Below are 18,268 nucleotides of genomic sequence, written 5' to 3' on the forward strand. Positions count from 1 at the left end.
CATCACCATCATCATCATCATCATCATCATCATCATCATCATCATCACCATCATCATCATCATCATCATCATCATCATCATCATCATCATCATCATCACCATCATCATCATCATCATCATCATCATCATCATCACCATCATCATCATCACCATCATCATCATCATCATCATCATCATCATCATCATCATCATCATCAGCATAATCATCATCATCATCATCTTCATCATCATCATCATCGTCATCATAACCACCACCACCACATTCATCATCATCATCATCACCATCATCATCATCATCATCATCACGAGGACCATCATCATAACTTGGCGATAAAATGGATTAAGATTTTGCATACAAATTAGTCTTTTTAAAAATCCCAACCTTTTCCATAGCGAAAGGAAGACCGGACGAATCCAAGCAATGAAATTTGATCCAAAAACAAGCAGGAAACACAGCAGGAAAATTGTCCGCGAATTTCACGAAATATAATAAAACTATCAAGAATATAAAACCGTCATATTGGAATCAATAAAAACAAATGAGTCAAGAACAGATAGCGTATGATTCGATTCAAAATATTGATTATAGATAGATCGAAGTTGACGTCACTCGGGTCTTTGTTTTGTCTTTTTTTGTTGTTGTTTTTTTTTTTTTTTTGCCATACACGTTTAAGAGTAATTCTGACTAAAGTGTATAAACCAAACTATAAAATTACAAGTTTTGTGTGTTGGTCCCTTATACTTCCGGGTGGCAATGGTGTGAGCTTCTTAGCCAAGCGCATTGAAACATTCAAAAACACAAAACGATATTATTATTAGGTGAATGCATTTATCGCAGTTTCTGTTCCAGAGGTGTGTCCAGCACAGAGAACACTATTAAGTAGGACAGCACACACGTTAACACGTTTATTTAAAGGCCTCGATGGTTTTCACGAGTCAACAAAACTCACAAAGTCGCACAATTCATTACAACAGCAAGCCACAATACTGAAATACCACCAGTCCCGTGTGGAAAAAGTCTTTGTAATTATAGATAGAACGAAGATGACGTCACTCAAGCCTTTGTTATTGTATTTTGCCATCCGCGTTTGTGAGTTATTCTCACTAAACTGTATCAACCACACTATAAAAGTCCATGGTTACACACAGCTTTGTGTTTTGGTCCGTTATACTTCCGGATGGCAATGTTATGAGCTTCTTAGCCAAGCGCATACTATCTATACCTACTATAGATAGAATGCGCTTGGCCAAGGAGTTCACAACATTGCCATCCGGAAGTATAACGGACCAACACACAAACTCGGTGTAACCATGAACTTTTATAGTCTGGTTAATACAGTTTAGTGAGAACAACTCACAAACGCGGATGGCAAAAACAATAACAAAGGCATGCGTGACGTCATCTGCATACTATCTATAGATAGTATGCGCTTGACTAAGAAGCTGATAACATTGCCATCCGGAAGTATAACGGACCAACACACAAAACTGTGTGTAACCATGAACGTTTATCTATCTATCTATCTATCTATCTATCTATCTATCTATCTATCTATCTATCTATCTATCTATCTATCTATCTATCTATCTATCTATCCATTTATATATATATGTTTTATTTATACCTCACTTTCTTTTATCTATAATGTTCCATCTTTCACAAGGATCGGTCTGGCTGTCCAGACTTATTAGTCACCCCCCCCCCACACACACACCGGTGCCTTTTCGTTCCCCTCCTTTTAATGGTTTGTTTACCTTCATGGTTTCTTCTGATTGAAAGGGTAATTGAGTACGGCAAAGGTAATTAAAGCCACTGCCTGGACTTAAACACTTAATGTGCTCCAGGCGCTATTCAGGGGGTCCCAAGCCAACAACACTACTTAACATGCAGGACGAGTCATGCCAGCATGTTTGTTTTGTTTTTCCGCAGTTACCGTCGATATACTCATTTAACACTTGGATGCGGTGAGAGAATTTGTGTAAAGAGCATTTGGTAAGGACCAACCTTGTACCGCCTAAAGCGGGACTCGAACCAGGAATATACTGGTCCGAAAGCAAATGGCAAAAATATGTACGACGAGACCACAACGCAGCACAAACAAATCGACAACAGCTGAATTAAGAGAAAAACGATATATATATATATATATATATATATATATATATATATATATATATATATATATATATATATAAGTCGTAATTAAGCAGAGCGTATTGATGTTGTGCGTTGAACCAAATGATTCACAACATCCGCCAGCCGTATATAATATACCAACACACAAAACTATAACCTAAAACATTTATAGTCTGATTGATAGAATTTATGGCTGGCTGAAAACAATAACAAAGATCTGAGGACTTCAATTTAATATGGAAGTTCATTAGTGAGGAGGAAATGCTATTGATGCTATGCGTTTATCCAAAAAGCTCATAACATCAACCAGCCGGATGTAACGTATCAACACACAAAACTATCCTTGAATGTTTATAGATAGTATGCGCTTGGCTAAGAAGCTCACAACATTGCCATCCGGAAGTATAACGGACCAACACACAAAACTCTGTTTAATCTTGAACTTTTATAGATAGTATGCGCTTGGCTAAGAAGCTCACAACATTGCCATCCGGAAGTATAACGGACCAACACACAAAACTCTGTTTAATCTTGAACTTTTATAGATAGTATGCGCTTGGCTAAGAAGCTCATAACATTGCCATCCGGAAGTATAACGGACCAACACACAAAACTGTGTGTATCCATGAACGTTTATAATCAGGTTAATACAGTTCAGTGAGCATTACTCATAAACGCGGATGGCAAAAAACAATATCAAAGACCTGAGTGACGTCATCTTTGAACTATCTATAGTCTGGATAATACAGTTGAGTGAAAATTACTCGTAAACGTGGAAGGCAAAAACAATAATAATGACCTGAGTGACGTCAACTTCGTTCTATCTATAGTCTGATTGATATGATTTAGTGAGAAGTTCTCATAAAAATGGCTGGCTTTAAACAATAATAAATATCTGAGTGACGTCAACATTGTTCTACCTGTATGGAAGTTAATTAGGGAGGAAATATGATACACACCAGGAAATACCATAGAAGATAGTACACCTATTTTTAACTTCGTGTGGAAACCACACATTTCACTCAGAATATCGATCGATGAAGATAACCCCCAATTTGGCAAAAATCTCAAACCCGAGACTTCAAATAAATCTAAAGAAGCCTCAGGTTTAAAAGATATATCGTTATAGGCTGGAGATATTTTAATTCATCGATATTTGAATGAAGTATAGAATAGCTATGATCAAAAGATCAGTAGAGAAAGTGTAGTGTAGGCTAGCCCCTGATCACAAGATCAGGTAGGGAAATGCATTAGATCAGTTGTGAACAAGACATTCAGTGACTGGAAAGACTCGGCGACAGGCCAGTGGCCTAATCAAGCGACGTCGATACCTTCTATTCTATTCTATTCTATGATCTCAGGAAGAAATCTATTCAAAATATTGAAAAACAAACAAACCAAAACCAAAACAAACAATAAACAAATATAGATACTAAATATAGATAGTATGCGCTTGGCTAAGAAGCTCATAACATTGCCATCCGGAAGTATAATGGACCAACACACAAAACTGTGTGTACCCATGAACATTTATAGTCAGGTTAATGCAGTTCAATTAGCATTACTCATAAACGCGGATGGCAAAACACAATAACAAAGACTTGTGTGACGTCATCTTCGAACTATCTATATGCAATAATACGCCTAACGATAATTATAAAGTTAAGATTGATAACACACATTGTAAAGCATTCTTTCCTCTTTGTCTTTGTGATATCTAATAGATGTTTCTTGTATGCAAGCATTCATTTTTGTTATATTCCATTCAAATTTATCAATTTGGATTCTTAAATTTTCTTCAATATGAGAATAAGGTGTTATAATACGATTTTAAACCGAAATCGGTTACTTATCGACCCCGAGGATAAAACCTCGTAGAGGTTATTATTATTATTATTATTATTATCATCATCATCATCATCATCATCATCATCATCATCATCATCATCATCATCATCATCATTATTATTATTATTATTATTATTATTATTATTATTATTATTATTATTATTATTATCATCATCATCATGATCATCATCATCATCATTATTATTATTATTATTATTAATATTATCATCATCATCATCATCATCATCATCATCATCATCATCATCATCATCATCATTATTATTATTATTATTATTATTATTATTATTATTATTATTATTATTATCATTATTATTATTATTATCATTATTATTATTATTATTATTATTATTATTATTATTATTATTATTATTATTATTATTATCATTATTATTATTATTATTATTATTGTTATCATTATTATCATTATTATTATTATTATTATTATCATCATCATCATCATCATCATCATCATCATCATCATCATCATCATCATCATCATCATCATTATTATTATTATTATTATTATCATCATCATCATCATGATCATCATCATCATCATCATCATCATCATCATCATCATCATCATCATTATTATTATTATTATTATTATTATTATTATTATTAATATTATCATCATCATCATCATCATCATTATTATTATTATTATTATTATTATTATTATTATTATTATTATTATTATTATTATTATTATTATTATTATTATTATTATTATTATTATTATTATTATTATTATTGTTATCATAATTATCATTATTATTATTATTATTATTATTATTATTATTATTATTATTATTATTATTATTATTATATTATTATTATTATTATTATTATTATTATTATTATTATCGTATAAAATCGCCATATCCACATTCTGGTATTGAATTCACCGACTTCTATGGTATATTTTTTTCCTGTTTGTAACCGACGTGTTTTGTTTGTAAATGACGTTTACAAATTTGCAGGTTTGATAACCGAACGTGATTACGGGCTCGTTTGAACATTGTTGCAACGGAGAATATCTTGTGTCGGTTTGACAGTATTTCCATTACAACAATGAGACCATAACAATTTGGGTTATCAGACCTGCAAATAAGTACACAATAGTGTTTGTAACCAATTATTATACAAAGGCATTATTAATACAATCTGACAACTCTTGCTTGGTCAATATTCACAATTGATTATGATCGCCGTACACATATTAGCAGGCCTGATAACCGGACACTAATTATGGGCTTGATTTAACATTATTTCTGTAATGGACAATTTTATTTTACGTTGCTTTGAAAGTATTTCCGTTACAACAACAAGCCCATAACAACTCGGATTATCAGACCTGTAAATAAACACACGTTGGTCAGAGCGATTTACATGCTAAAACATTTCCACAAATACACTGTACTGAGTACAGTGCGCCTTAAAGTTTCCTCCAACACGTAGAACTGATATTCCATTTCATACCGTACTAGTCGCCTGTTAGCTGCATTTTCAAGCGTCTGGTTCTCTATCCCCTAAATAACACCATTAAATTTTCGAAGGAAATGGACAACAACCTGTTATAATTTAATATCATTATTATCATTACGAACCTCACGAATTCCACAGTAATAGCAACGTAAACACGTACCAAGTTGTCTGCACTTTGAATCTAAATCCGGAAGCGGTTCTCTCTGATGTGGCCCTTGATGCTGGCACTTAATGCCACCGCGCGCCGACACCTGAACAGTCAATACAACAGGTCTTGTCGTCCACCACAATAAGACAAAATTACTTTTTTTAAAATTTGGTCAGCAAACAGTTATCTATCTACTCCCTCTATCTATTAAAGTGATTCTGAACTTGATATTCTTTCTTTATAACTTTATAACACTCGTGCAATACTATTATCATATTATGTTGTTAAATTGAATTCGTATCACTCTTCCGTCAAACTTGTCTTACTGTAATATGTTTTGTTTTATATCACTGTAAAGCGCTTAGAGCCTGTGACAACGGGGTAAAGCCCTATATAAATGCCATTTATTATTATTATATTATTACAACTTGCTTCTAATTTTGGGTGTTTTCCAATATTTGACAAGTTGTTTGTCATTTTGATTCGTCGTTATTTGAATATATAATATTTTCTAGCTAAAATATCACAATGGCGTTTTGTCAGTGTGTGGCAATTGATATGTGAGGAGATTATATTATTATAATATAGACTAGACGGGGGTGATCTTGGTTACTCGGTGAGTGTGGGTAAGAGAGATGGAGTGTTTATATCTCTGGAATTTTAGGCCAGAAATATTATTATCAGTCTATTAAATTGTGAGGCTATGTGGTCTTGTGGTATGACAACACTCGCGTTCGGATCGGAAGGTCCTGGGTTCGAGCATCGCTCGTCGCATAGTTAAATCCTTGCAAAAGGCTCTTTCTCTCACATTCTCTCACCGTACTCGTGTGTAAAATGAGTACCAGGTCGTCAACAGTGTTGACGCTGTCAGAAGAAAAAATTGTAATTTCGCCTGACAGGCGTCCTGTCGTGTTCTATATGTTACGCGTTGCTGTTGGTTATGTGTAAAGCGCTTTGAGCACGTTTAGTGGATATTGCCCTATATAAAAGCTCAAGTTTTTGAAGTTTTTTTAAAATGTCACCCCCCCCCCCCCCCACACACACACACACAAGTTGTTTAAAAACTTATAACTCTGAGATTTTTGGTCGAACTTCTTTGAATTCATGGGTTTTGGCTTTTTGACAATAAGTGTGTGTGTGGTCATCTTGAAGTTACTAAATAAATGGGAACAAGCCAGTAAATTTTATGTTCTAGAAACCAGGATAAACCTCGGCTACACGGTTGGTATGGATCTTAAAAAAACAAAACTTGAGCTTTTATATAGAGCAATATCCATTAAACGTGTTCGAGACGCTTTACAAGGGATCCCTAGCCAACAGCAACACTTAACATCTAGACGGGACATGATGCCTGTTAGGCGATATTACATTATTTTTTTTTACGACAGAGACAACACTGTTAACGGACAGGAACACATTTTACGCCTGAGTACGGTGAGCGAATGTGAGAGAAAAAAAAGCCTTTTCCAAGGACTCCACTATGCAACCTATCGGAACGACGTACCCGAACAAGGACTACATAAGAAAAATACGTCAATAAAATAACTTTGTATTTTGCCAGTATATTATTTACATTTCTTCACCGTTTCTTGTTTTTTTTCCCCATCAGACCTTGCTCCGTGTTTGGGACTGTTTTCTCCTGGAGGGCCCTAAAGTTTTGTTCAGGTTTTCGTTGGCGATTCTCCACAGTCACAGCAAGGAGATAATGCGGAAGACGGACACCATCAGTGTTATGAGGCATCTCAAGGCTTGTGCTCGGATATCATACGATATTGATGGTCTTGTACAGGTGATGACATTATTATTATTATTATTATTATTATTATTATTATTATTATTATTATTATTGTTATTATTATTATTATTATCATCATCATCATTATCATCATCATCATTATCAAAATTATTATTATTATTATTATTATTATTATTATTATTATTATTATTATTATTATTATTATTATTATTATTATTATTATTATCATTATTATTATTATTATTACTATTACTATTATTATTATTATTATTATTATTATTATTATTATTATTATTGTTATCGTCGTCGTCGTCATCATCATCATCACACCATCATCATCATCATCAGCAGCAGCAATAGCACCATTATCATCAGCATCATCGTCTTCCTCAAAATCATCATCATCATAATCATCATCATCATCATTATCATTATCATCATCATCAACAACAACAACATACTGACAACAACTTATTTTTTCATATCTCCCGAATCCAATCCATCCACAGGCGGCATTCAAGACCCTGAAACCGTTCCCGCGTCGACAGGACATTGTGTCCAAACAAACTTTCTACCTCAATGGACTCAAGGAAAAATATAGGTGGCGGGAGATGCAAAGAGTGGCTTACTCTGAACGAGATGGGCTGGTATGTCGTTTTAGCCTTCTATGTCTAGTGGTATGACACTCGCTTTCGGATCGGAAGGTCCTAGGTTCGAGCCTCGCGCTCGGCGAATAGTTGAGTCCCTGGAAAAGGCTCTTCACTCACATTCTCTCACCGTAGTCAGGTGTAAAATGAGTACCTGGCCGTTAACAGCGGTGTCTTTGTCCGATAAATTGTAATATCGCCTAACAGGCGGCATGTCCCGTCCTACACGTTAAATGTTGCTGATGACCAGGGACCCCTTGTAAAGTGCTTTGAGCACATTTAGTGGATATTGCGCTATATAAAGCTCAATTTTTATATAAAGATCATTTTTTTAAGCTTTACGTATAATCTTACCGATTTTTTGGATAAATAGATAACAGAAATAAAAACATCAAGCCTATTTTTAAAAAGAACAAAAATCCCCACAAAATTGAGCTTTTATATAGAGAAATATCCACCAAACGTTCTCAAAGCGCTTTACAAAGGGTCCCCGACCAACAGTAACGCGTAACAATTAGAATGAGACACGACGCCTGTTAGGCGATTTTACAAATTTTTTTTCTGATAGAGACGACGCTGTAAACAGCAGGGTACATCCCCTATTCCTAAGAATCTGCTTATACATCCCGCTACTGAAATTATAGCTATGCCACCTTTATAACGTAGCCTAGGACTTCATATAGATGTCCCTGAATGTAGCCTATTCATTATTAGTACCGCGAAGCACTGGTTACAAGGATACTCCCTCCCAAAGATTTAGGGACCAAGAGAGGATACGGTTTGATGTCACGACTTTATTTCCCTATGAAAGCGCGTTTTAGTGTATATTTTACTTTATTTATTATTTTTTTAAAAATGTTTTTATATTTTTTTTTTTTTTGTTTTTTGTTTTTTGTTTTTTTTTTTCATTTGTACAGATTGAGCGAAGATGACGTCACTCGAGTCTTTGTTTTTGTTTTTTGCCTTCGGCGTTTATGAGTAACTCTCACTAAACTGTACTGACCAGACTATAAACGTTTAAGATTAACATAGTTTTGTGTGTTGGTCCGTTATACTTCCGGATGGCAATGTTGTGAGCTTCTTAACCAAGCGCATACTATCAAAACACTATCATGTTGAATACAGTGCTGCTATGTGGTCTAGTGGTGTGTGAGTGACTCTCGCTTTCGGATCGGAAAGTCCAGGGTACGAGACCCGCCGCTCTGAGAGGCGCCTAGTTGAGTTCCTTTTCTTTTTCTTTTCTTTACATTTTTTTTTTGTTTTGAGTTTAGCAAATGTTCGAATGTGACTTGATAAATAAATTGATCAAAAACATGATTTTTTTTAGAGTTTCATTCGCTCGATAAGATATAAATATTATTTTTCTTCAATAAAAGAACTAAATTTAACCTAAGTCCAATATTCTTGGCGACAAGATCTATCTTTCAGCATCTAAGTCATCCGACAAAAGAACGTTTTGAGACATATTTCGCACAGTTCAACCATGCTCCACGCGCTTTTATTATTTCCCTTGGATGTCAAATAGAATCACATTTTAATGCAGACGAAATTATAACTAGATAAATAATGTGAAAATTAGATTTTTTAATTTATATTTTTAAATCAGTGTTTTGCTTTTGTAGTTTAACTAAAATATAATATTTCTCCGCTGTCTGTCTAGTTTTTAAGTGATGTCATTATAATCTTTATTGATTTTGTTATTGGCTGAGGAAGGGTTTTGAGCCCGAAACGTTCCGTATATGGTATTTAGTTCTTCTTTTTTTTAAATTTTGAAGCTTTTGTATTCACTTTTGTTTATTCCTTTTTTTTCCAGTCGACAACTTTCTAGCAGCTTTGTATCACTTTGCAAGTAAACGATAAAATAGATACGTTGGACCAGTTGGTGCAATAAATATTAACTTTTCATTTTGGACTTGTTGATCTTGTAAGCATCATAATTTTATTATTTAAAAAAAAAGAACTATCTACCATTTATCGTATTGATGTTATGTGACAAAGTAAAATACTAACCAGCTTTCCTTGCCAGATGAATCGTATCAATAGATAGTACGCGCTTGGCTAAGAAGCTCATAACATTGCCATCCGGAAGTATAACGGACCAACACACAAAACTGTGCGTATCAATGAACGTTAATAGTCAGGTTAATACAGTTCAGTGAGCATTACTCATAAACGCGGGTGGCAAAAACCAATAACAAAGACCTGAGTGACGTCATCTTCGAACTATCTATACATATCGTTCATAACAACAAGAGATGAAGTGAGTAGGAAAGTACCAAATGACAACAGAGAATAAACATTTCGCGGCGGTGATGGGGGTTTGAACCCGCGACCTTACTGGTGCGACAATTTCGCATGGCCGGGAAGAGCGTGACTCTACCGTATGAGCTATGTTCATAATAACGTTCATTGTCTGTTTGAGGGACATTAATAGTGAGAGTCCACCATCCAACTGGCGGTTTAAATACAATATCAAAGAGTCGAGTGATGTAAACTTTATTCATTCTATCTCTCCTTCAAGGCATGTCGAGTGATGAAAACTTTATTCATGCTAGACCTACTTCAGGGAATGTATCTTGTTCTATCTCACTTTTTTGGTTGTTTGTTTCATTTTTTTTTCAACAATTTTAGTTGGCAGACGGAGAGGCGGAGAGAGAGTTCCAGGAAGGTGTGTTTGAATGCTGTACCATTACAAACCCTGGTGAGTTGTATATGTTGATATCAAGATGGGTGAGTCGGTGGTGATGAAAAATGGGGGGGGGGGGGGGGGGTGGGGGGAGATAAGGAAATGTTGATTTATTTGGACACAGTCAATTTGTCGGTGATGATGTATAATTTGATGTTGTTGCTGATGATGATAATGATGATGATGATGATGATGATGATGATGATGATGATGATGATGATGATGATGATGATGATGATGATGATAATGATGATGTTGGTGATACGGGAGGCAAAATGAAGGAGGATAACGATGATGGTAATAATTCCGATCATGATGAAATTCACGATGTCGACGTTAACGACGACCACTTTACAGCACAGTAACAATATTCTTCATCTTTCCACCAATGTCAGGTCAAGCATGGGTTGCTTATGGGTGCACAACAGGAACCAAGGTCTGTGTGGTCGATATGGTGGACCTCACAATGACCGATACCAGCATACAGGTAAGGCGAGAAGAACAGAATAATCTGAAAAAAAAAGATTATTAATGAGTTCAGTGAACAGCGATTATCATGGAGAGAAAGATAAAGTGAGTAAATGTGGCTCAAATGTAAGGATAAACGGCTATGTGGTCTTGTGGTATGACACTTACTTTCGGATCGGAAGGTCCAGGGTTCGAACCTCGCATAGTTGAGTCCTTGGAGAAGGCTCTTTACTCACATTCTCTCACCGTACTCATGTGTAAAATGAGTACCTGGCCGTTAACAGCGTTGTCTGTGTCCGAAAAATTGTAATATCGCCTAACAGGCGGCATGTCCCGTCCTACATGTTAAATGTTGCTGTTGACCAGGTACCCCCTTATAATTTCTACATTTAGTGGATATTGCGCTCTATAAAGCTCAATAAAAAAAAACACAAAACAAACAACGTTTCGGCCCTTGGCCTTCGTCAGGAGACAGTCAACAAAACACAAATTAATGTGGAAATAATGTAAATGTATGGAGAGGGTGTTGGACGTGGATGCAACAAACACGGCGTCTCGTGACTTCCATGGACAACTGGTTTTTACATGGCGGCCCCCCATTAGACAATGCGAGTCATCTTACGCTTGTTCATATGATAGACTATGTATGTGGTCATGTGATAGGACACTCCTCTTTGGACCGGATAGTTGAGTCCTTGAAAAGTGCGCTTTACTCGCATTCTCTCAACGTACTCAGGTATAAATTGAGTACCTGGTCGTTAACAGCGTTGTCTCTGTCTTTTTAAAAGATGTAATATCGCCTAGCATGTCGTGTCTCATCTTACAGGTTAAGTGTTGCTGTTGGCTAGAGACCTCTTGTAAAGCGCTTTGAGCACATTTAGTACATATTGCTTTATGTAAAATCTCAAGATTTGTTGGGGTTTTTTGTTGTTGTTATTTTTTATTGTTGACAGATCTTATAACCAAACGCAAGCGTGTTCACTAATTCTTTCTTTCTTTTTTATTGTTTTTGATTGAATGATGCCCTGAATTAATTTGAGTGGGTTTTTTTTTCTTTTAAATTACTATTAATAGATTATTGGATGATTACACACAAGATCAAACGTTGACAAATAGATTCGAAGAAATATTATCTTTAACAAAGGTAAAATCTACATTCTGCTCTCTTGGGAGATACTCTCGAACGCTCTCAGGATCGATAAGGGTCGTTTAAATAAAGATAAAATTCTCTTTATTCGTCCCATAGGGAAAATGTGTCTATATGGTCTATTCCAAGGGAAGACTGGAATAACCCAGGCGTCAGCCGCAGTGCAGCGCCGCAAATTGAGCTAGGGCAAGATGACTTGCTCAAGGCCACCTAGCGCAGCGGCGGGTGATTGAACTCGGTACCTTTCGGGTACGAAGCAAAGACCGTACCGCTGAGCCACGCTGCCCCTTGTCAGTCGAGTACTATATCAACTGAAATATCGTGACTCCCTTCTTTTCTAAAGGTAAAGAAAAGAAAATGAACTTGACGAGTTTTTTTGAATTTCGATGTGTTTTACAGATCGATTCCCGCGTCATTTGCATGTCCAGTATAGAGGATGTGTGTGTGTTTATGGGAACTCTTTCTTCAGTCGTGTACGCATGGAACATGGAGACGAGGTAAGGAAAACAATTTAGATAAGCGGATTTTTTGTTTGTTAAGATTTCTTGATTACAGTAAAAGAAAAAAACATTGAGCCTATTTACAAGGATATAAAGAGGAGATGGAAGAAGTTGAGCAAGACTGGTTGGAATGAGGACTATTTTTCCATGTTGTTGAGTCCATACCATACTTTACCTTACCGGGGTTCCTTCTTGTTGAGTCCATACCATACTTTACCTTACCGGGGTTCCTTCTTGTTGAGTCCATACCATACTTTACCTTACCGGGGTTCCTTCTTGTTGAGTCCATACCATACTTTACCTTACCGGGGTTCCTTCTTGTTGAGTCCATACCATACTTTACCTTACCGGGGTTCCTTCTTGTTGAGTCCATACCATACTTTACCTTACCGGGGTTCCTTCTTGTTGAGTCCATACCATACTTTACCTTACCGGGGTTCCTTCTTGTTGAGTCCATACCATACTTTACCTTACCGGGGTTCCTTCTTGTTGAGTCCATACCATACTTTACCTTACCGGGGTTCCTTCTTGTTGAGTCCATACCATACTTTACCTTACCGGGGTTCCTTCTTGTTGAGTCCATACCATACTTTACCTTACCGGGGTTCCTTCTTGTTGAGTCCATACCATACTTTACCTTACCGGGGTTCCTTCTTGTTGAGTCCATACCATACTTTACCTTACCGGGGTTCCTTCTTGTTGAGTCCATACCATACTTTACCTTACCGGGGTTCCTTCTTGTTGAGTCCATACCATACTTTACCTTACCGGGGTTCCTTCTTGTTGAGTCCATACCATACTTTACCTTACCGGGGTTCCTTCTTGTTGAGTCCATACCATACTTTACCTTACCGGGGTTCCTTCTTGTTGAGTCCATACCATACTTTACCTTACCGGAGTTCCTTCTCCTACTAAAATTCAATAACAAAGAGCAGAGGGGCATCAATTCACCGTACTCAGGTTCAAAATGTGTACCTGACCGTTTACAGCGTTGTCTCTGTCCGAAAAAGTGTAATATCGCCTAACAGGCGTCATGTCCCGTCCTAAATGTTAAGTGTTTCTGTTGGTCAGGGACCTCTTGTAAAGCGCTTTGAGCACGTTTAGTAGATATTGCACTATATAAAAACTCAAGTAGGAAATTTAACTTATCCTACTGTGTGTGAACAATAACCAGCAATGATTGCAAGAGCTAAATTTAGTATATGTCACAAATCCCGCGTTTCATTAATTGTTCAAAAATCTAACTGTTCATTAAATGGATATTGTTCACTTTGGTGCGATTTACTCACATGTGAGCTAAAATTGAATCGAAACTGGTCTATTTATTCCGCTAAAAAAAACAAACTCATAACATCTGCCAGTGGGGTATAACGTACCAGAACAAAATTATATGTAACATTGAACATTTATCCTCTGATTGATAGAATTTAATGAGATGTAATCATAAAAATGGCTGGCTAAAAACAATAATAAATAGCTTAATGGCGTCAATTTCGTTCCGTTTATATATCATGTAGTTATATTTTTAAATCGTCCTCAGAGTCATGGCCTGGAACCAGCGGGTTCACGACGCAGTTCTCTCCCTTCAAGTCTACCAAGACTCCGAGGGAGACAACCAACCCAGGCTTTTTGCAGCCCTGGCCGATGGCACAGTCGCTGTCTTTGATGTGAGGAAATACCACGAATCATTACATACATGTCTCATTTATTGTGGACGTTGTTATTATCATCACCATCACCATTATCATCATTATCTGTATCATCATCATTATTATCATCATCATCATCATCATCATCATCATCATCATCGTCATAACCGTCAAATATAATCATCATCGCGAAACTCTCTTCTTTTTCCATCCATCAATTATTATCATTTCAGTTTTGGTAAAAGAAAACAAGAAATATTGTCAATTACTAGAAAAATGAAGTATACATCATTTTATAAGGGTGGACAGCAAAACGTGTATATATATATATATATATATATATATATATATATATATATATATATATATATATATATATACATACACTTTTTAGTGTGCAAAAGGCAATATAGGGCCATCACCGCTAAACTCATTGATCTGTCGTGAAACAAACAAACAGTAACCTGTTTACTGCTGTACTCTAGCAAAATTCGTTTTTAAAAAGCTGGCCAGAATTCTCGTACTTCAAATATCGATGGATTTAAATTACCCTCATCTTGGCAAAATCTTCGCGAGGTCACAGGTTTGAGAGTGTTTTGCCAAGATGAAGGTCATTTAAATTGATCGATATTTGAAGGACGAGTTTTCTGGCCAAGTTTTTAAGATAATATACGCGTCTTTCTGAAGTACGGCAGTTAACTGATTAAAAAACTATTTATATTATTTTCATTTATCATCACTCGCTTTCAGACTGTTGATTTGACCTGCAAGGTAAACGACCTGCTCTATCTTCCAATTGGCCAATCACCTGTCTCCTGTTTACAGTTGCTTGGCAACCAGTTGTGGTGCGCTAGCGGAAACTCTGTGTCCGTCATACAAGCTAGGTGAGATTTTTTTTTGGAGAAAATTTAATTCAATTTCTATAGAAATATAAGCTGTCCGTTCAATTAACGTAATGATAAGTCGATCAACTCACAATTTATGATTCAAGTGGTGGTGAATAAAATTGAACTCAATATATATTAAAAATGCATGACATCTGAAACAATGTAAAATCATAATTTATCAGAGGCTTATGTATGCTCATTATCGGTGTTGCTTTCATGATTATTTTTGTCAGTAATATTTCATTGTACTATGAACTTTGTACATTTATGATTAATTTGATCATGACCAGTATTCTATGATAGTATTTTTCGATTTTACATTGCCGTATTGATACATTTTTTCCTTACATTCAAAGTTGAATGATACAACGCAAGCTATATGAGATTCTGTAATTATAAACTATTGTATAAGGCACTTAAAGGATAATTCCTATTTAGCCTTAAGTAAGATAAGATAAGATAAGATATATTGTATTAATGGAAATTACATTTTTTCGACTTCGTAAGAGAACTCCACGAAGCCTTTATATTTGGGCACGTAGAGATAATTTTTGCATTTAATAACTGTGCGGCTATGTGGTCTTGTGGTATGACACTCGCTTTCGGATCCGAAGATCCTGGATTCGAGCCTCGCGCTCGGCGCATAGTTGAGTCATTGGAAAAAGCTCTTTACTCACATTCTCTCACCGTACCAAGGTGTAAAATGAGTACCTGGCCGTTAACAACGTTGTCTTAGTCCGAAAAATTGTAATATCGCCTAAAAGGCGACATGTCCCGTCCTACATGTTAAATGTTGCTGTTGACCAGGGACCCCTTGTAAAGCGCTTTGAGCACACACATTTAGTGGATAATGCTCTATATAAAGCTCTATTATAAAGCTTTAATTTTAACTTATCGTAGAAATATTCCCCAATGTTACGAGCGGAAAATGGTTGATATAAATTTTAAAAATTGATTATATTCAAAATAATGAGATGAACCGCTAAATGGTATTGATTCAATGCAAGTACTCCCAACTCATTGTCATACTCGTTAACCGGAAAGTTGACACACATTTCTCGTTCTAGAAATTAATGATGGCATCAATTTTCGATGGGATTTGACGAAACAAATTTGATTTTTCGATAAAATCATCAGGATATCTAATCAATCTCGTAATATACGTAAACCATCCCCATGGCAATAGGATTCAATAGTCTGATGTCACGTCCGCCCAGCAACAAGCAACTTGGTTCTGAACAAAGAAAATCGGTACTTTTTATTCTTCATGCTGGCTAGAACTTGTTCACATGTCATTGTTCCGATAGTTTAGAACCAGTTACTAAGTTACCATGCGTCATTACGAGGGAAGTGACGTTACGACTGTTGAAGCGTACTTTAAACACAATGAAAAATTTGGTGACGATTTGTCCAGTGGTTTCGGAACATTAATGTGTTACAAAAAATCCAATTTGCCAGATATATTATAAGATGCTGGTTAGCACATTTAAAAAACATTTTTAAAAAGAATTTAGCCAGAAAAACTCGCCCTTCGAATATCGATCGAATGAGATGACCCTCATCTTGTTAAAACCTCTCAAACCCGAGACTTCCTTGTAGTCCCTGGTTTGAGAGTCTTTGCCAAAACGAGAGTCATTTTTATCGATAGATATTTGAAGGACTTGTGTTCTGGTCAAACTTTTAAAAATGTATTTTTTTCCATAATACTTCAAATAAGTTGCACTGTGCGCAATTGTCTTCTCAATGTTTCATGTATTCCACAAGCAGATGATAACATTTCAATTTATGAAATACATTTTCTCTTTATTCCAGCACTTTAGATCCTATGGACCAGTTTAGCGTGAGTTCAAACCCCTACGACACCATTCTGTCCATGGTACCGGGTCTTCCTGGGGTGTGGATTTCTGTCAGAGGATCCTCCGTCCTTGAACTTTGGGATCCCGCCAGTCTCTCGTGCAAGATGCTATACGACACGTGCAGCGGGAAAGCCCCGACACTTAAAAAGGTTGGTGTTTGTTTTATTTTGTATTTTTGTATTTTGAAGGTTTGTGCGGCGATGAAGTCGTGGTATGCCACTAGCTTTCGGATCGGAAGGTCTTGGGTTCGAGCCTCGCTCGGCTCGGCGCATAGTTGAGTCCCTTGGAAAAGGGTCGTTACTCGCATTCTTTCACCTTACTCAGGGGTAAAATGAGTACCTGGCCGTTAAAATCGTTGTCTATGTCGGTAACGATTGTATTATCGCCTAACAGGCGTCATGTCTCGTTCTAAATGTTACGTGTTGCTGCTGGTCAGGGACAACTTAATTTGTAAGACGCTTTGAGCACATTTAGTGGATATTGCCCTATATAAAAGCTCATTAAAAAAATAATTGTTATTCAAGGATTTTTTTTTTTTGTTTGTTTGTTTGTTTCTCATGCTGATGTTTTCATCGATGTTGGGTTTCTTCTTTGACTCATTGCGTAAAACTCATGGTGCTTTTGTCGAGGTGATGAAAAGTGATTTTAAAGTGAAAATCAATAGAAATGTAAATTTCTAGTGTTTGCCATTTAAAGAAAATTGCACACCGGGTCCTCAATAGACTTATATAAAGGTTAATACGTTTATGACCAAAAGTTAAATTTTTAGCATCTAAACAACCCGACATAAAACTAAATATAACGATAAATATGACCAGTTATATAACGCTTTTTCATGATCTTACCACACTCAATGCGCTTCACAATGTTTTATTGATTTCAACAAAGACCATAAGTAACTGTATTTCCATTCCAGGCCGTACCAGTTGCCAGTTAGGCGTTTTTTCGTACAAACACTCGGATTATCCGTCGCTACCAACAGCCGGGTATTCATTCACACCTGAGTCGAGTTTTAAGGCCAATCATTTCA

General features: G+C 36.1%; 2 protein-coding genes across 2 annotated transcripts in view; one reads left to right on the forward strand and one right to left on the reverse strand.

Moving 5' to 3' along the window:
- Positions 1–5,666, reverse strand: part of LOC144980034 (uncharacterized) — a 22,637-nt gene extending 16,971 nt beyond the window's left edge. Inside the window, exons 1-2 of the mRNA XM_078927496.1 lie at positions 5,617–5,666; positions 383–495 (exon numbers count right to left, since the gene is read on the reverse strand). The gene's annotated coding sequence lies outside the window, so the exon portion shown is untranslated. The remainder of the gene's footprint in view (positions 1–382; positions 496–5,616) is intronic.
- Positions 1–18,268, forward strand: part of LOC144979187 (uncharacterized) — a 179,406-nt gene that overhangs the window by 148,196 nt on the left and 12,942 nt on the right. The window contains exons 21-28 of the mRNA XM_078925797.1: positions 7,252–7,431; positions 7,908–8,045; positions 10,677–10,746; positions 11,127–11,218; positions 12,746–12,843; positions 14,387–14,513; positions 15,246–15,379; positions 17,195–17,387. Coding sequence (XP_078781923.1) covers positions 7,252–7,431; positions 7,908–8,045; positions 10,677–10,746; positions 11,127–11,218; positions 12,746–12,843; positions 14,387–14,513; positions 15,246–15,379; positions 17,195–17,387 — 1,032 coding nt within the window. The remainder of the gene's footprint in view (positions 1–7,251; positions 7,432–7,907; positions 8,046–10,676; positions 10,747–11,126; positions 11,219–12,745; positions 12,844–14,386; positions 14,514–15,245; positions 15,380–17,194; positions 17,388–18,268) is intronic.

The sequence above is a fragment of the Berghia stephanieae genome, chromosome 9, assembly GCF_034508935.2.
Source record: "Berghia stephanieae isolate SIO BIC M18660-M18661 chromosome 9, UCSD_Bste_1.3, whole genome shotgun sequence".
NCBI classification, from domain to species: Eukaryota; Metazoa; Mollusca; class Gastropoda; order Nudibranchia; family Aeolidiidae; genus Berghia; species Berghia stephanieae.